The sequence below is a fragment of the Anser brachyrhynchus genome (genome assembly GCF_964034855.1).
Source record: "Anser brachyrhynchus genome assembly, chromosome: 13".
Taxonomy (NCBI): domain Eukaryota; kingdom Metazoa; phylum Chordata; class Aves; order Anseriformes; family Anatidae; genus Anser; species Anser brachyrhynchus.
In genome coordinates this window covers 14,789,521-14,809,673 of record NC_137708.1, presented here as the reverse complement: position 1 = coordinate 14,809,673, position 20,153 = coordinate 14,789,521, and the positions used below count along the sequence as shown (strand labels likewise).

Here is a 20,153-nt window from a genome sequence, read left to right as displayed (position 1 = left end):
CACTTCCCATCATTCCTACTTTACTGCGAAGAAGGAAAAATGCTCTTGCTGTCTTTCACAAATGAGGTTTGGGCAACTAACTTGCTTTCTGTGAGTTAGTTCCTTCACATCAAATTTTGTTGCATTACTGTAGGATCTAGGATTTGTTCTTCATTCCTTTTTCTAAAATACCTGAAAAAGTAGCTCACATGTAATGTTTGTTACCAGGTATAGTTCTTTGTTATGCAAGCCAAAGAGTAAAGAACACAAAAAGTTTAATTAGCAAACAACTCTCCACACAGACTTTGTTGGTACAAGGTAGTTATATGTACATCTACAAACACATACAGGTTCTTTGGACTATGATTTTTAAAAAATATATTTTATATGACAGTGTGAACAAATCTGGAAAAAAACAAAGTACTTCAACCTTATGTAGAGGTAGCTGAACAGTACTCTGTTCAGTGATATGAGCATAATAACTTAAGTTTCAGTTCAAGTTCATTACAGTGCACAAAAAGGATGTTTTACAAACAAATGGAATATACAAGTCCACAAAGAACTTATTTAAAATGGCTTGATAGATATATTTCTGGCACTCTTGTAACCACATAGCTTGATGGAATTAAATTGGACAAGTATATGGTGCCAAATTAAGACATCTTACACAGAGTCTCTTCCTCCTCATTTTTGTACTTCTCCCATCCCTCACCAGGGAATTATAGAAGCTATTACATTGTTTTTGCTACACTTCTGCTCTGTAAACCTTTGTTCTGCAAATTTAAAGATTTAAAGGTGCATATGTGTATATTTATAAAATATATGGCTATGACTCTCTTAAAAAGATCAAGAATGGCAATAACAGAATACAGGCACTTCTATGTGAGGGTTACTTTAGACCTTATGAAACTCCACCACTAGTAAGCACTTCACATGACACCTGGATGAGGAAGTCAATGTAATAGTTCAGTTTTTCTTTTAAGTATTATCCCTCATTTTAATCCTGACTAGGCAGTTCAGTTTGTACCCAGACAATATTTACTTAGCAAAATGTTTCAGAACAGTGACTATGCTAAACTATCACCTTTTTGTAGCTCTAAGACTTTCATTGATTTACTGGGCTTTGGAATAAACTCCAGATCAGATCTTAAACTATTTGCTGCACCAGTTACAGGCTAGGTTGTGAAGTTGACACAGTAACTGACCTCAACCCCTGCTTAGTTTTCAGCTAATGAAGAACTCAGGGGACTGGAGAGCACTACCCAAAGAGCATATAGTTCTAGTGGGGTTTTGATGCATCAAAAACCCTGTAGTTAGTTTACATTTGTTTTTAAATAAGTTTGTGAACACGTCCTCCATTTCTAAACACTGTGTTTAAGTACAATGCCTGTCTGTCACTAGTTTAAACACCAGTAAAGCTTCAGCACCAAACAAATCATTAAAAAGCCATCTAAAAACAAGACTTAATTTTACAAAGCTTTTTCTACAGCTCAAATTAAGCCAGACCTGCTACATCCACATCCCCATGACTTTTTTTTTTTAATTAAAATTATCTTTGGATTAAGAAATCCATGGTTCAGGTGTTCTGTTTGCAAGCAGTCATACAGGACGGAAGCATAGGCCAAGTAATAGGTCAGCCATTCAGTATGACAGCTTCTATCTGTTATTGCTACAAGCCAATGGAAGAGAAAATATCAGAAATTTTTTACAACTAACACTAGAATGTCAATTAGATTTAACACGATAATGGTCTAACACAGGTGATACACCATTTTATCATTCCGTTATGAATACTACCAAACTACTTTCTATAACTGTGTGAGTTCACTGTCAGAGTTGATTTTTCCTGACTAATCTAGTCCTGCCTCTAGTTTACTTTCCACAGTTATGCAAACCAAGATAATAGTTATTTTCATAGAAGCAACTCCCCATAAGTTATTGCTACACAAAGCAACTTCAGTTACTATAAATGTTAGAAGTTTGTCTATGTATGGGAATGAAAAATTACCGTAATTTCTTCCCCCTCAAGTCATCTGTTTTTAATTAGAAGCTATATGTACGTACAGAGATTTGGAAAGGTGATACAGTCAGCCTTGGCTACTTACTTTAATCTGTTTTGTTAAATACTTCATCTATGGAAGGGTGAAAAGACTTCAGATGAACACAACCATATCTCACAAATGCAAGTCTAAAGCTTTCACAGTCTCCAGATGTTTGAATGGTTTACCATGATATTCACTAGGAGACTGGCACTTAGTTTCTTCTATTAGTGGCTTTCCTCTCCATCACAGAATTTTTATTTTTAAAAAAGGGGGACTCATCACATTTCTATGTGAATTGAAGAACTTTTGTTGATTGTAGTAAACCCAACTCACTAATCAAGGGTCAATGGAAAATACCTTCTCTGAAGGACTAGTAAGAAGCCTTTGCATTACTTATGACCTCACAACAAAAAATAATCAGTACTTCTAACCACAGAGGAAACGTAACTTTACAAAGTGCCTTTTTTTTTTAAAAAAAAAATCAATCAGCAAGAGTGGTTGAGACAAAGTAGGTACATAGAATAAAGTAAGAAGCATAAATAAAATATTCCCCCCATTAAATTTGATCAATGCCATTTCTATTATTGAAGTGAAGGTATTTTTAAGTCTGGTCATCTGTTTACTTATGCCTGTAATAAATGTTGCATTTACATCCTTGTACTGATTACTACAACTGAAAGAGTCACCCATACTGTGGCATAACTAAAGACTTCTTTCAAACCTCATTACTTAAACAACCATCTCAACTCACTGAAGGCTAAGGCTACTCATTGTCTAGCATTTACTGGACAGCTTTGTGTTCTCTAGGAAATTTGTTTCTCACATTTTCTTTTTTTCCTCTGAGGGAATTTGCAGACTACCCATTAATCTAGGATGTGTGGCCACAGAGCAGTCCCAGACAGAACGGTAGCATACATGTACTGATGAACTTCCTTGATGTACTTGATCTGTTGTCCATATCCAGGTCAACTGTACGTATCGTATGCAGTAGTTCCAGAGTTTCCAGGCTGCACCAAATACACTGGGTGTTCACAATACAGTGCATCTATATGCAAATTTCTAATTAGAAAATTGATAGCTTTACTCAAGTCTAATAAAGAAACACAATATTTGCTTACAAAATAAAGGATTCTGTCCTTGGCAATTTCTGAATTAACAAAATAGGCAGAATATGAGTATGGAGAAGATGTAGCATGCAGGAAAAACAGTAAGATCAGTGAGAAAACAGTAAAATAGATATTTAAGGTCCTTTTCTCACAGATACGAGGAACTAAGTGCCAGCTTATTTCTTTGGAAGCAACGTGGGCTCCTTGTTATGCATTAATACATAATAGTTTAAGGAAGAATTTATATTTAATGCAGCTTCATTTCCAAGTAGGAGTCACTTTTTGACTTACGAAGACAAATGCTATAGCAGGTCTCAGCCACCATACACTTGTTATTGTTCAGAACATGTATGTATTTCTATACATTGTTCACAGAGAAGCATGTAAAGTACCACCTACAGAAGACGTCAGAAGTGCAGCAATCTAGTAGTATGGAAACAAGTTGTAGCATTTCTAGAGTAGCTAAATGCAAACACAGAATACATCTTCCATTTGCATCACAAGGCTGAAATGTGTTTGTCTTCCATTCTTTCTTTGGTACCCTTATGGAAAAGTCCTATAGAATTTAACAAGAGGGGGAACAAAGATAATTTTATGGAAAGTTATCAGAACAGAAATTACTCTTAATAGATGTTTCTGATGAAATAATGATGGGGAAAACACAAACATTAAATTCTACCGCATTTTTCCATAAAGGCATGGAATGGCAACTAGTGCTATCCTGGGATGAAATAAGGAAATTTGTAGCATTCCACAACAGTTTCAGGGCTTTGTTTTTTGTTTTGTTTCTTTTTGCCACTGAAAACAGTAGCTAGGAATAAAAGGCCCTGTTCTGCTCACGCTGAAATCAATGAAAGTCAAAGTAAGTCAAAGTGAGCCCCATGGAACTAAGATCAGTCCCAGAAAGTGGTAGACAGAAATCAAAAAAGCCAAAAAAGTATACAAACTGTTGATTTAAGCAACAACAAAAGAACAAAACAAAACACCTAAGTTACTGCTATTCTCATTTTTGCCCTGTTTTTACCTGCTTTACAGCTAGAAGTGATCACCCCAAAATGCACTTGTTTTCCTTAGGGGTTAAGTTAAACTACTATTTAACAACACTGACCAATCTCTGTTAAGAGAAATGCAGTGGCTGGGTAGAGATTTGAAGCTAACAGAAACCTGAAGAGTGGGGTGAAATAAATAAATAGCATTTATTACATTTTCCTTCTCATGTGATACAAACTGCCCTCTGAGTCCTGTGGTTCAAAATAACCCTCCCTCCACCCACATACACACTCCAAAACCAAGTCCCAAACACTTATGAAAAAAATAAAGCTTATCTCAACAGTAACAAGAGTAGTTGTAAAAAAGATGTGTCATATCCTACAATGAAATGATACCAATCCTTCCAGTTTCATTTTTAGGAGTAGCCACTGAGTGTGGCTCACTCTTTAGCAGTTGTTTGTAGCCATCATCCTTTCTTGCAAGGAAGGGTTCAGATATAAATTCAACTAAGTTATTCTCCATTCTGAGAAACATTAGGGGATGGAACCTTCTGTCACCCAATTCCCACTGCCATCAGCTGATCAATACCTTGATTTAGTCAAGCACTTGCACACTCATGCTTAACGTTAAGTATGTGCTTGACTGCTTTGTGATATCAGGGACCTAGTTGCAAACATAGGATCAAGCTCCAACAACTGTGCATGAATTATCTCAGAATCTGTGTATACAAAGACTTAATGGCAGGCTGTTTCAGGAGAAAAAATCCTTAGGCTACAGTAGAACTGGGGACAAGTAGAAAAACATTCAAAGTACTTGAACACAAGTATCTGAAAAATGATCAAAGCAGTTTTTTGTGCACTGCCAGAATCATAATTTTTCCCCCCAGTTGTACATACAGGGTAGAAACACTAAATAAATAGAGCAGCTCACGTTCCTTTAGAGAATGAACACATAAATAATACACACTTTGAAACAAAAAAATCATAGTGCAAAAATAAATTATCAAATGGAAGTTGTGAACATTATTATACACAATGCTATATAAAACCTGAACCATTGGAAAAGACTTTGCAGTTCACTGAAATAATGCATAAACATTATTAATTCTGCTTCACATTAAGCTGCAGTTTACCCTTTATCCATTACAAAAAATAAAAATAAAAATAAATTAAAAACCTCTTAAGCTTTTTAAAAGGTTTATGGCAAACAAGATCACTTTTTGTTCTATCACATTTGTTATTAATTTAGCAGTGCAGTGATTGAATAATCATCTCAGAGTTCCAAATGGAAACTACTGAAGTATCCATAAACATCCCTTGATCTTTATAACTCATTTGAAATTCAGGCTTGAAACATCCTGACACTTAGATCTGTAATACATTATTGCAGTTAGATGAAGTTACAAGAAATACTCTACAGTCAAGTACTGCGGGAGACTTCACAGCTCTCCTCACCATCACCGTGATCTTGTACGAGACATGAATGTAAGGACACGTCTGATGCCATTCAAGCGGTCTTTGAGGGATTTCATGGCAAGGAAAGGGAGCTGAGCTCTGTTCTCAAGTGGAAGGACAGCTAGGACCCACCAGCACCACGCTGGCCCATTAGGATTAGCCTGCAGTAAGGGGAAGAAAACAGAAGTTAAGATACATGTATGTGGTAAGGTCTTGTTTTTGAAAATTTTTCGACAACACAGCATCTTAATAACTATCTAGCAAGCGGGTTATCTCATTGCCAGCCTAATGGCTTGTGATTACAGGCTGGCTTGAAACAGAAGTTAAAGCCAATTTGCACCTTTCCTAAAAATGGGATGTTGAAAGCAGAAGTGAGATGCATTACTATTTTTAGCAACAGCTTATAGGTTGGTCCTTTTTTTTTTCCCCCCTCTTGTTAATTATTGATCCAGTCGTTTGGGATACCTGCCTCCTTCATATTTTATTATTTTATACCTGGCACTTCATATTTTAGTTTTGTTGTTATATTCTGTTATTTTAGGATCCCTATCATTTGCAGTCCTCAGTCCTTTAGCAAGAGTAACAAGTTTGTTCCCCTATTTTCTCTTACACATTTAATCTGCAAAGTAGAGTAGGCAAAAATGTTTAAGTGTGCTGGGATTAATACTGCAGGTTAAGTTACCAACATTAAATATGAGCTTTCTGTTCACAATAGTGCTACTACTGGTGCACAGCAACGTAATCCAGATACTTTGCTTATGCAGGATAAATGCAGAGCATTCTTATTTTCATCATAAGCTGTGAAGCATCATCTTTTATCAGTTATCCTTGCTATTTCTGTCTCTAGAAGTTACATAAGCCGCGGATTCTGGGTACCTGTGGGTCAGGATCCTTAGCTGGCATCGGACCAAAATGACTGAGAATTCGACTTTTGAGTGCCTGCTTGAGCGAGTTAAACCACGTATATGCCAGATCATAGACAGAATCGTGGAGGACAAGTAATGCAGCATAGTCTTGTCCTTGCACCTGAAATGAGTAAAGAGAAGGGGGAAGTTACTGTTAGTTCAGTTTGCTGTTAGGGAAGGCAAAACGTTAATTTAGGGTTTTCTGGGGTGGGTAGGAGAAAAGAACAAAGAATGCCAAGAAAATTCCAGTACAAGTCATGAAAGGTGGGATTTTTTCCCCCTAAAAACAAACTCATTTATCAATTACTTCACCTTCTTATACTGCATTCTAAACCAAAGACACTAATTTGCAGAATAAACACTTCTGGATTGCTATTTGAAAGTATCTTTTCTAAGCACCATGCAACACAAAAATTATGAAAATAGTTAAAGCTCATTTATCACCTCCTCAAAATAGTGATTTTATCTTCCCACTTAAAAAAAAAAGGCAAAGTATACTGGCTGATATAAGCCTTTGTTTTAATAAATAATTAATGTAAATCATTATGAAGGTGTATTAGACCCAGCCCTGCTCCCTCTTACCTGAAGAGAAGTTTTCTAATTCGCTTTGAAGCAAACAGGCAACTCGTCCCCTCCCCACCACCTTTATCAACTGCAGTTACTCTGTCTAGAAGAGTGGGAAGATCTCATCCTGGATTCACTTAGTTTCTAAAATCCTCTAGGAAGAACATTCTTCAGCATATGGGCAGTGTGCGCACGTACTTGTGGTAACTCTTACGTTCCTCATCTTTAACCATGAGCAGTCAGTAAATACCAGTTTGATTTAATAGTAACTGTTCCACAAAACATGAGTTTGCTTGATATATTTGCTTAGAATTTTAGATATTATACAGTTTAAATGAAATATTTTGGATTCACCTTTTGATCCTCAATGTACTCAATATCTGCTGTATTATAGCCATCACGCTGGCTGTGCTGTATCACCTTAAATCTCCTCTTGCCAATGCTGTCTACAACAGAGCGACCATCAGCAAAGAATTCAACGTTTCTTATCTCCAGAATGCAGCCATAGTCTGCAAACCTATTTAAATCAGAACAAAAGCAAGTAAACAAGTCTTATTCTCTCCACCCTTAGTTCCACAGAACTGCCATACAGCCAGTCCCTACAACAAAGGTACTTACTAGTGTCAGCTAATTTCCATTGTTCACAGTACTAACCTGCTATAGCTCAAATTATTCGACAATTGTTTTCAAAACTATCAGGAATATTCAGGCTGTCTGATCTGATTAACACTAACTCTATGCTTTGGAATACAAGGAATTTCTTATGAAATTGAAAGTTATGCAGCCCAGAAGCACACTTTCTCCATAACTCTAGTATTTTCAATCAGGACAAAAGAACAAATGCAATTCCGAATAATCATGGAATGACTATGAAATCTATAAATGAAAAGTTCCCAGATTGTCAGCAGATTTTACTTTGTAGGTGTGCATTTTGTGTATGTCATACCTTGTAGGTGTACCTCAAAACAAAAGGAAAGAGCTATATGCAGAGACAGACATCAAGGTCAAAGCTAGTAAGACTGACTGTAAAAGGTTCAATGTAAATGCTCATCCAGTCCTTCCGAAGGTCCTGCTCTACCTCTCCAGCCTCCAATGTATTCAGAACTGTGAGGATATAAATGTATCCCAATAGCTTAGCTATTTTCCTAATTTAAAGACCACCACCTTACCTTACTGCCATTTAAATTTGACTTCTTGTGAGAAGGCATTAAACAGATTTCAGAACAGTAGAAAATATGCTTCCTTGCCACTTATTTTAAGAGGTCTGCAGTTCAACTTTGTGTAAAACCCACTAGCTCTGTGTGTTTCAAGAAAAATGGGCAGTCAGTCAGAATCCAACTGCTCAAAAGAGAAACTTCAGTCTTCTCAATGTCTTTAACTGGCATGATTAGATAGAAGCTCTCTCTATTGGAGAACTATCACAGGTATCTATAGAGATGGACCTTTCTGCAACTCTCTCCAAAAGCCTTGCCCCACAAAAAAGTAGGATAAATCAGATGGTCCAAGCACGCTGCTAACTCACCCTTTTACAGGGTCGCTGATGCACATCCCAAATTGTCTGGTGCCAGTCTCCATGCACCTTCGAATCATCAGGCGGTAACATGGCTCAAATATGTGCAGAGGGCACGGGACTGTAGGATAAGCCATTGTGCAGACAAATATAGGAACATTCTTATTTAGGCTGTAAGAAAAGACAAACCAGATAGGACACTTAACCAAAACACTCACAAGGTATAAAATACATACATTTTATACAAGACAATTCTTTAAAATTATTATATCTGTAAATAGAAGTTAAATTTAGAATATTATTAGTGTAGTAAGTAAAAGCTAAAACCATTTCCCTTTAAATTGATTATCTGACTAGCTGTTATGCAAACAGGTATACCACTTACTAGCAAAAGATGTTTTAGTTATGCTGCCTGGTTTTGCTAGTGAGAGCATTAAAGCATCTCTGCTATTCTCTTTATTTTCCTTAATCCCACTTCTTCCCTACCCAGTAATTTCTGCCCCACAGCCTGTAAGACTACTTCCACCTATTGTCTTGCTCTGTGGCTTTCACAGAGGGGCACTGAAAGCAGCTACATTGCTTTACACCTTGTTTATAAAGTAACATCCTGGATTTCTTCTCCTCCTACTTATTGTTTAGCACAGTGTCCAGTTCTTATGCATACTCAAAGCACAATTTCACCTGGGCCATGTTCTCTTTGAATCACTGATACCAAGGAAGAAGCTCTTTTGTCAGCATCTTAGTTTGTGTTCCCCAGCAGCAGGAGGCATTTGTTAGCTAACAGCAGTAGTATTAAACACTGAGTTTTAAATAAATGGTTTACATACTTGGAAAGCTCTGCTATTTCCTCTTCATAAATCTTTCTTCTTTCAGTGAGTTCCTCTGGAAGATATCTAGCTATTAACTCCTCCATTAGTACTGTTTTACAGTATTTCCTCATAGCCAAGCACTGCAGTAAAAAACAAAACCAAAAAAAACAGAAGCCATTATATTGTCTAGCATTTCAAAGTGTATGTGGCCTGTGCACAAGGTAGTCATCTGTTTGTTCTGTTTTTGTATGTCTATAGCACATCAAAACAATCTTTTAAGCTTGCACTACCACTGAAGAGTTGTTTATTGAACTATTCCCTATGTTAGAGACATTATTTTAGACAATCTGTAGGTGAGCTGCCTTCCCTTCCCAGCTTTCCCAAGTACAGGCCTGGTTGTAAGGTTTCAACAATGAAGATTATCCAAGCTCTAAGTCACAAGAATCACAAGTGCATTTTAGAAGTCACCTTTTTCTTCAGTTATGCAATAATACTTTTGAGTTTGGAAGGTTCCTGAAGGTGCTACTTGATCCCATCATGTGCCCTTGAATTTATGCTGACAACATCCAAACATCATTACCTCTGAGAGCCCTTCTTTGCACAGGGGACATTTTGGGTTGTGATCCAGGCATCTCTCAAGACATTTGAGGCAGAAGGTGTGTCCACAAGGTGTAGTGACAGGTTCATAGAAGAGCCTGGATTGGGAAAATCCAAAAGACAAAAAGACAACAATATCGTGTACGAAAACAAAAGAAAAAGCTGTTACCAAAAAGCTTTGCATTAATCCACTAATTTAGCTACTGACTACTCCAGGGATAAAATTGTTTCTTGCTTTTCATGCCTTCATCCAACTTTTGTCTTTATTCATCTTACAGACATTGTTATTGTCACCTAATGTGGAAAAGGCAGCCCATGAACTAAGATTTTGGTGAACGTGAGGGGGAAATATTGTCTTTAAGTTCAGATAGGCCAGGACTTCATTATATTCAACACAAGTAATAAATAGAAGCAGAAGTTGGACCATCTAACTTTTTCTGATGAAATTGAGCAATGCTTATACAACTATTAGTGCTGAAATCATGTGATTATTTGTATGGGTAGAGTGAAGCACAAAACAGCTATTTGCAAGAATAGCCCACGAATTGTTACAATGAAATGTATTATTACAAACCTGGACTGGGAAAGCAGTTTTGTTGGAATAGACAGTTTTTAAACCTTCAAAGAACTGTTTTTCTGGAAAAGCAATGATATTAAATTCATGTTTCATCTAGAAAAATATTTAAATATATAAGGCCAGGACTTTAAAGTATCTTCGTATCTAACCTTTACCCATTTCAAGCACCTCTGGGACACTTATTTTCATGTAGAAAATATTTTTGGCTTATTATAACTGTGATATTGTAAAGTGATGTCTCCTTGCAAGTAAGTACCTTAGAGAGATGTTGATCATTTAAATAATCCTACTAAATCTAAATAACCTTTTTTTTAAATACAAAACATTCAAAACTATAAATTATATTGCTTGGCATACGATACACTTCACAGCATATTGCCTAAGCATTTTAGGGGCTCAAATACTAGTCTAATTTTATTTTATCAAGTTTATCAAAGCAACAAACTAAGTTCTATTTTACTTGTGGAAATTATAAATATGTAAACCCACATTTATTAATATCTGAAACAAGATGAGTGTACTTAGGAGCATAATTGGCTCTTTACAAGATTGCCATTGCCATTTTATTAAATGTCCTTAGTTACTATAAATATTGACATTTAAGCAAGGGAACATATGAAGAAGCATCTAAATGCCACACCTATTATTGCAACTTGACTGTATAATTGAAAACCCTTATTATTTGTTTCATGAACAGAAATCTCACTGCCTTACCTTATTGCTTTGAATTATGTAAAATACCAAATTCTACATTATGCTTCAGTAAGAACTGGTTTCCACATGTAATTATTTCGTAGTGACTACTTGAAATGTTAGCATAAATACAAGAAATTCCTGTGAAAATGCATGATCCTGCTCTGGCTCACTGCAGCCAGCAGCAGCTTTTTCCCAGTGACTGAGGGACCTGGACCAAGCCTTGTGACTTGCAGAAAGAAACACTATACAAAAAGTGACATCATTTTAAGGTATTGTAACAGCAGAAAATGAGTATTCACACCTGCTGAGTAATGCTCCCTCATTTCTCACTGACATGTTGCTTTGAGCATTGCTTTTTATTTTCTGCTTGCTTCTGGAGTGAATGTAGATCAATAACGTTTTGGCCACCCTACCAGACAAATAGGCTAATAACAGCTCCTGCAGTTAATTGTGACTAGGTCAGTAGGTTACTAGGTAATTAGTACAAAGCATCTCAGGATCCAAATCCCTAAAATACATCTGACAAACACAGCAGGAAATAATTATGATCAGTCTGCATTAATAACATGAAAAAGATCTTGTGACAGCTTCCCTTAGCGCAAGCCTTCATTATTGCAGTGTTACAAGGCTGTCATCCTTCTCGATGCAAGACCTGTATGTGTGATTGCAATTATAAGATCAGCACTAACAAACATTCCTGTACCGTCACAGAACCAGCAATCCTCAAGCTAAATTCCTTTAAGAATGTATTTTAGTCTGTTTCTGATTAACAGAGGATGAGAAAGTAGAGTTAATTTCATTAAAAGCACTGAAAAATGCTTTGTGGACATAATCATAAACTCATTAAAGCCAGATAAGACCAACTGTGTGGCTTTCTGTTAGAGGAAAGTTTTGTTCTTAGCAGTATCAAGTGTTCTTATAGTTGTATAAAATTTTGGAGCATGTATTTAGCTGTAGGCAGCTGTGGGGAGAAGGGACAGATCTGATTTATTCCAAGCAGAAGCAAGTTTTAGCAGTTGTTCCCTCAAAGGTTTCAGTTTCTTTGAAATAAATTGAAGCGCTCCCCCCTACCAGCATATAACAAAGCAAAGAAAATCCACATTTCTCCAGTCACAGACCTTCAGAAAAAAAGCCTCTTCATGGATTTTTTTTCTGATATTCAAGAATTGGAATTATTGTGCAAGACAAACCTTAATATACTTTGTTGATAAATCTGAGTAATTAAAAAGATAAATGTAAGCAATGCTTTAATGCAGAGATCAAAACCCCTGTGAAACACATCTTCCCAGTGTTTGCTTCAAAGTCAGTAACAGAATCTCATTTCTTTTTAAACAAAGCAAGCAGTAAAACATGTGCTTGACAACTTTTTTGTTGTTGTTTTGTTTTCTAAAAATCAAAGTCATTGCTGTCCTTAAGAAAAAATCTGTTAATTAACTGAGAGAAGAGATCAAGGAAGTGCAGTGATAGCCTTAGTAAACTAAGGAATTCAGTGCATCTGTTAAGCAATTGAGGAAAAAAAGCATGCTTGTTTGCTTGCAATACCCTCCTATTGTAATAGCAGGAACACTAATTTAAATGCAAACTTGCTATATTGATAATACTTAATAGCTATTTTGTGTATTACATAAACACTATATATGGTTCAGTAAATTCCAAAGGATGAACTGTGGTCAAGTGCACTGGGTCAGTGGGTGGGTCTAACTGGTGAGAAAAAAATCTTTCAGACACCTCCACTAACGTGCGTAACCCTTCAGTGACCTCATGTGTCCTTCCCAATCATTAATCTGGGGCAGATGGAAAGTACCTATTCATCACAGTGTTCAGAACCAAAGGTCTAGAAATGCATTAATGCAATAATAATTATAATAAAGGTTGGTTTCAAGTCAGAGGGAAAACTACATACCAAGCAAGCTAGAAAATCTCTAGATTGAAAATGGAAAAGATCCAGTTTCAAAGCTAACGACATCCACAAGGAAATAATGGATACCTCATACACAGGGAGCAGTCCAGATCTGATGGATCCACAGATTCAAATGGAATATGTTGCCCAGCGCCATTTCCTTTAGTATCAACCGCATCTAACAATAAAAGAAATTACAATATGATTGGACACTGCTATATACACCAGCATCTGTACATCTACAACCGGCATCGGATATTTAATCATGCATTATATTTACTTGGAAGTTACTGAACCATTGAGCATCGTTACAGTAATTTCTACACAAAGCATCAAACTCAACTTTAGCACAAATAAACACACCTCCCCTTAATTTTGGTGACATTATGCCAGCTTACAGAGGGTTGAATTTAGCCTCGCATTAACAACATCAAAATATATTTTGTGTTGGAAGCCTTAAGTGGGACAAGTTTTTTTGTCATTCTACCCTACATCCCACACTGTGAAAAAGGGGCTGGACCTCAGATGTCAAAAACAGAATTAATGCTTAAGCATAATTTTTCTTTATTATTTTTAATGGATATGGAAAGTGCCAGAAGTACATGTAACATTGATGTTCCTTAAAAGATTCAGAGCTCTGCTGATAAACAAGCAATTGACTCAACATTCTTAGCTACCTTTTAGACTAACATAATCAATTTTTACAAGGAAGGTTCCACATCATGCCCTGATTAAACTAAAGAGAAAGTATAAAAATCAAAGTGTAATTTGGACCGTCTTCTTAAGTTTCACGTAAGCAAAAACTCCACTGATTGCATGTCATGGAACTTACCCTGTGTGCAATTCAACATACCTTTCTTCATGAGCTTGCAGGGCACCTCAGCACTTCTCACCTCCTCTGAGCAGCCCTTCCTTTTCAGGAGGCTGCGCTTATCAGAAGTGGGAAAGGCAGACTCTGCAATGGAGGTGAGTTTGTTCTCCTCCTCTAAGCAGTCCTTTTTACTCTCTGTAATTTGTATGGATTTCCTCAAACTGCCAGAAGTAGTTATATCTGGTTCCTCTTGAAGAGGAAAACCCTTTTTCTGTTCCACATTTACCTGTGTAAAGAGAGGATTGTCATTGGAACATCAATCTTCCATCAACTCGGTAAGGAAAAAAAAAACAAACGTCGTAAGTCTTTAATATTGTGAATCACCAGGAAGGACTTAGTCGAGAAACAGCAGTTTGAGAATGACTCTGTCAGGGCTTGATTTCAATGAAAAATAAATGCAAACTATCCTCCCCTCCCTCCCCCAGTATCATCGAGTATTTTCAGCCTTTATGTATGGCTTTATAGTTCGGTCATGAAACTTGATTCAGGCAGAGATCTGGCTAAATGTCAGGTTAAATACATTGTTATCACTTAACCTAAGGAAAAATACATATTGTTTCTATCATAGGGATGGTATTAACCATCAAAACGACCAAAACAATGTGAGTTTCATTCTAAGTATAAACAGTATAAACATGCAATTTAAAACAGGAAAAAAAAATGCACAGCTTCCTTCAGAGAGAGACTTCTTTTGCAAAGGATAAAACAATCATTCTTTATCCTGTTATGGCTACAGAATAACCTGTAAGCAGCCATTCTATAGGACTTCACCTATCAGCTTGTCACATCAACTCCCCAGATGAGCCTGAAAGCAGATACTGTGGATTGTGATCAGGATGATATTTAACATGTAGAAAGATGAGTGAACTGTCCCTCACATGACTTACTGCATGATAGGCTTGTATGAAGGGATTTCTTTTCAGAGTATCCTAATAGCCTTTCCAGAAGGCAAGGTCACTGGTTCTTACGTCCCAACAAGGCCGTTCAAAACCTACCATTTTTGTTTGTAGGGACTAGTCAAGTTTTCTCCTACATGTACAGCCTATGCAGATCCTATTCTTAAAGTTCAGGTTTTAATGAAGCAGAAGTGGTCCTTGCCCAAACCTGTGAATTTAAACCTCTACAGCTGTTCACAAAACGCTGGCTGTGGAAACAAACTTACAGACTCACTAATATAAATTATGTGGCTCTATAATAATCTCTAATCAGTGTATAGAAACTGAATGCAGGATGACTTTGTTGCTGACACATCATCAGTTACAGTTCAAGCTAAAACCCTGTATTTGAGTATTTCAAGGCCTTTAAGGGTATCGCAATCCGTACTTCAGAGGCTCTTTCCTACTACCAACTACTTGGAAGAGCTAACAACAGCAACAGTACCCACTCAATTCTTACATAAAATTTCTAAGAACAACAGACGGCTTCAATTAAAGAAACAGAAGTCAGTAAGAGACTTCAGTAGGTCCACATTGTTTTTTGTATGTTCTGTAACAGTACATCTGAAAAAAAAATGCATCATTCCATCTCCCAGAGATGTAAAGGAGACAAGGCTTCCCCATGTGAACATAAAACACACAGCAAAATTAAGAACCACACATCAGACTTGATCTTTACCTTGAGCAACCTCTGTAGGTTATGGCTGGTGCCTCCAGATCCCACTGAATTTAGGAGATTCCCCTTTAATCTAGAATGATGTGACAACAGCTGCAGGATATCTGGTAAGTGTTCCTGAGCATTTCCCGGGATGAGTGAAAACAAACTAAGTAGAAGCTGTGATATAAAACAGAATACTTCACTGCTTAGTTCCTTCCTTGCAAGTTCTAAATGAAAAAGCAAGTAAGGGAATAGCTGACAAGCATCCTTGATTTTTTAAAAACCGTTTAAAAGAGCCCTTTAGTCTAGGTTAAGAGGAAAAAAAAGTACACAAGCTGAAGTAATACAGGCCAAGCAAACAGAAGAGACATTTTTGGAGTTAAACAAGCCCATAAATTACTAACCATTCTCTAAGTGAAACACACACCTTTGTCCTGTTTTTCTGCAGTTCAGAGCTCACCATAAATTACTAACATCTTCATTTTTTGCTGCATATCAGAAACTTTCACTGAGTTTACTAAGTACAGAAAGCACTCATCTCACAGGCTTAATCTAAGATCAGTTAAGTGTTTCTGATACTGTAAATTATAACTATTTCTAATTCACTCATGAGAATACAAAAATGTAATTAGGAGAAAAATGCTCTCTTCATTTGCTATCAGAAAATAAGTGAATGTGTATCAACTTGCAACTTGTAGCCACTCGTACAACACAGCTCATCAGATGATTATGAAAGAAACAGATGAATGGAAAATTCGCACACTTTGAAAACTAATTTCAACATACAACTGAGGTGATCCTGTTGATGCCTGAGGAAACTAAATAGCAGCTAAGATAGCTTTTTAAAGCCAAAAAGGATTCCAAAGGATCACACTATGTCAAAACTAACACAGACAGACAGTTAACATAACCAGAACATCACAGTTACACCCAAAGAATTTGGTAAGAAGTAGTTTGACATTGTTATGCAAACAGCCTTGGAAATGACCCAGTAGAATACTGCATCATGGATGAACTCTGTGTCTGATGAGTGCACAAGTAATTCTTTCAGTCACAAGCAGCCAAGTTTTTCCTCAGAACCCCACTGCTCAGAAATCAGGTGTCTTAGATAAAGCTCTTTGGAGTCTGAATTTAGAATCACATCTGTTTATTCCTGCCCTTCTTGCTCTAGTGCATAGGAAGTCTCCCAGCATGACTATGAAAAAACAAGTTATGATACAATGATGGTGAAAGACTGCATGGAAAACACTGGCAAGAAAAAAAAAAGGTCCAACCAAGCCAGAAAGCTAAACAAATAACAATGCTAAACAAATAACAATGAGAAAAAAAATAACGGGAAATGGAAGTCTCAACCGCATACAAAGTGAGATACAAATCTGGCTGCACTGCAGCCACCCGGGTAATAACTTTCTCAGTTACTTTCATGAACAGTGCTTAACTGCAAGAGTGCTACTGTGCTTTTAGAAAGCTTTTCATGTCACAGAACTCAGCAGCCCAGCGGTTCACATACCACCAGCCACTAAGAAAAGCACGAGCACACTGTCATGAAAGAAAAATCAGTATAATGAGAACAGAAGTATTACATCTTCATTATCATAAGCTATTGTTGCTGTGACGCTAAGCCTTTCAGCTACAACAACAGAAAATGATTGATTGTCAAAACACTAATTTCTTAAGAGGTGGGCAAAACAGTACTAGCAGATTTCACAAAAAAACTCTAAGAATCCACATCAATTTCAGCAGCTGCAAAAAAAAAGGCTCACCGCAGATCTATTTTGTTGCTTTTTTAGAGTTAATTATTAGCGATCTTAAAAAACTATTTTAAAAACAGCTCTTTTGTTGACTGCTTCCTTCCACGCCTCCTGCACACACCGATACTCAGCACAGCACGACCGGCAGTAGGAAGAGAGCTGCTGCTCCCAAGTGGAGTTTGACGGGTGCTGCGTGTTGCGTTCTAGCAGTCAACAGCCTGATACAACATTCAATAGCAACTGCCCCTCTTTTGCACTCTCATTGGCAATACCTTGCTAAGCTAGGAAAGAGAACAGAAGTTTGATTATGGGGAATCACAATAGTCCGTGGGTGGTGATTATTAACAATTGACTTTTACTTCAAGATTGGTGATGCTAACACCGTGAATAACTGTTTCCACATAGTATCTGCCTAGTATGTTTTTTTTTTTTTTTACTACCTCCAAGAAAGCGATACACATAAGCCCAGAATTTGAACAACAGCGTGGACATCCCTCCACCCAACCCTTCACAGTAATGAGAGAGGGACAGGGGAAAGAATAAAAACTCATTTTCAGTGGCCTGTCGTAGAAAAAAACATAGTTCCAGATGATTTAGGGAACTTACCTTCTGAGCCTCAGACTTGGCCGTCTTGTTCCCAGTATCTAGAGCAAGGCAGAACAGGAACTCTCTTAAAGCTTCTTCTGTTTTCCCCAGATTAGCTAATGCTTGTCCTTTCCTTAAGTGACCCTGCAACGCAACATATCCCCAGTTGCAGCTTTCATTCATTTTGTTGTGAGAATGCAATAAAGGCAAGATGAAGTAATAGAAAATCTTTCCAGACAGAGAGAGTTCGGCAGGGATAATTCACTAAAACAGTCTGTTACACCTTGACACCACCAGTGCCTGCGTTTCAAGCTCTTACAGGCAGAACGGGTATATTCTCCAACTCGGGCAGATATAATTCTCACAGCACCTGAGCCCAGCTGATCTTGGAGAAATCTACTTCCCCTACATTAATCTCCTAACTAGTGATTACTTCCTTATATAAGGATATAAGCACAACATCCATTTTTTAGAGACAGTTCATGAACTTGAGATTCCTGCAGGTCAAAAACAACAGCGTTAGCTCATCCTCCAGGATGATCACTCTCTTCTTTCACCCCAGGAAGCTCAAGAATATCACGGTTCAATGTCTGTAAGCCACAGGAGTCCAAGAAATTACAAGACAAAGCTTGCCTCAGATTCAGCTCTGACCAAGGCAATGGTTTTCTACCCAGGGCAGCAGCATCAAGGCTTTAATATACAACTGGAGTCAGAACTTACTTTCAACCAGTACGGCTGAAGTCTGCATGCTGTTTCTGCATCATGTAATGCCTCTTCACAAGCTTTCAAAGTAGAGTTAATCTGGGACCGGTTGCTGTATAGTAAGTGGTCATTTGGGGCTGTAGGAAATAAGAAATTGGTTAATTAACCTAACTTAGAAGTAGTTACATAAGCTTTATTCCTTAGAAATTTATTTTTAAAGCACATGCTGTTCCTCACAACTTGTGCATAAAAAAAACAATATACCCAGTCTTTAAATAACCGTGTAGTAAACGAAATATGGAAACCTCTTCGTGCAGCTCCAGCCGAAGTGCCAGCTACACATTACATAACCGCAGGAAACATTGCATAAATAAATGCCAAAACACTTGCACAATAAATCACCGGTTCTGACCGAGGACCAGAAACTTACAGGAGACATTCGGGGTGGCAGGGGGAATCATGCTATTGTGTGGATAGGAGTTTCAAAATCTCAAGTATCAAAGTTTAGAGGGGTGGATGCGGTTCTCTCCGTGCCACTGCTCACGATGGGAAGAGAAGCACTGCCCACAGGCACCTGTCCCCACCAGAGCAGGGCACAGGGGGCGAGCAGCTCGGCACCCGGTGCTGGCAGCGCTCGGGGCGAGCAGGGGGGGCTCGGGCAGCCCCGCAGCCGGCTCCCCCCTTCCCTCACAGCTCCTTACACAACGGGGCCGGACCGCAGGCTCCCGGCTTATGCAACCGCTGCTCTCCTGACCCACTTTCACCGCGGGACGGAGCCTCCCCGCTCTCCCCCCCCCCCCACCGCTTCCTCCCCCGGCCTCACCTAGGCTGAGCGCCTCGTTGTACTTCTGCAGGGCGGCTTGCAGCTTCTTCTCCTCGTACAGGCGGTTCCCTTCGTGGCGGAGCTGCGACGCCTTCACTTGGCAGGGGAACCACTTGGCCAGCAGGTTGCTGAGGATGACATTGACCCGCGGGAGCTGCCCGCCCGCCGCGCCGCCCTCCTCCCGGCACAGCACGCAGCGGGCCCGGGGCGGCCGCTCCCTCTCCAGGCACTTTTTGCAGAACGTGTGGCCGCAGGGCAGCGACACGGGCTCGAAGAGGAAGCCCTGGCACTTGCGGCACCCGAACACCTCCCAGTCGCGGGGCTGCTGCTGCGGGGGGCCGCTGGCGGTGGCGGCGGCAGGCAGCCCTTCCCTCAGCCGCACGCCCCGCGCCAGGCACTCCACCAGCCGCCCCAGCTGCTCGGCCCGCAGCTGCCGGTGCCGGGACGCCAGGCGGTACAGCGGCAGCGCCTCGGGCAGCCTCCCCGCGGCCGCCAGCCCGTCGGCCCGCCCCAGCAGCGCCCGCCACTCGGGGGCCCGGCTGCCGCCCGCCGCCAGCTGCTGCAGCACCAGCGGGGGCTCCGGCGGCGGCTGGCGGGAGCCCATGGCGGCGGCGGCGCCCCTCAGCGAGGCGGCCGGGCGGGGGGCGCGGCGGGGCCCCGGCGGGCCATGGTGCTGCCGCCCCGCGCCGGGAGCGTCCC

General features: G+C 39.1%; 1 protein-coding gene across 2 annotated transcripts; it reads right to left on the bottom strand.

Annotated features, from left to right (window-relative positions):
- Positions 1-237: 237 nt before the first annotated feature.
- On the bottom strand, positions 238-20,146 carry LONRF3 (LON peptidase N-terminal domain and ring finger 3). Of its 2 annotated transcripts, XM_080554002.1 has the most exons (12): positions 19,455-20,145; positions 18,650-18,768; positions 17,951-18,073; positions 15,615-15,770; positions 13,983-14,226; positions 13,217-13,307; positions 9,940-10,054; positions 9,378-9,499; positions 8,563-8,721; positions 7,395-7,557; positions 6,448-6,597; positions 238-5,732 (listed from the first exon to the last, which is right to left on the bottom strand). In XM_080554002.1, the coding sequence occupies exons 1-12, from the start codon at positions 20,056-20,058 to the stop codon at positions 5,574-5,576; spliced, it is 2,205 nt and encodes a 734-aa protein (XP_080410128.1). In that variant the 5' UTR covers positions 20,059-20,145; the 3' UTR covers positions 238-5,573. The 2 variants fall into 2 exon arrangements, with proteins under 2 accessions (XP_080410128.1, XP_080410129.1); XM_080554003.1 differs by lacking the exon at positions 15,615-15,770 and having other exon boundaries at positions 19,455-20,146.
- Between the last annotated feature and the right edge of the window lie 7 nt (positions 20,147-20,153).

Excerpts from the sequence above, each read along its gene's own strand:
- LONRF3 (XM_080554002.1), bottom strand. The coding sequence starts at position 20,058 with ATGGGCTCCCGCCAGCCGCCGCCGGAGCCCCCGCTGGTGCTGCAGCAG. Across the intron at positions 18,769-19,454 it reads CAACGAGGCGCTCAGCCTAG|CCCCAAATGACCACTTACTA; the intron begins GTGAGGCCGGGG and ends TATTTCCTACAG. Across the intron at positions 5,733-6,447 it reads CTAAGGATCCTGACCCACAG|GCTAATCCTAATGGGCCAGC; the intron begins GTACCCAGAATC and ends CCCTTACTGCAG.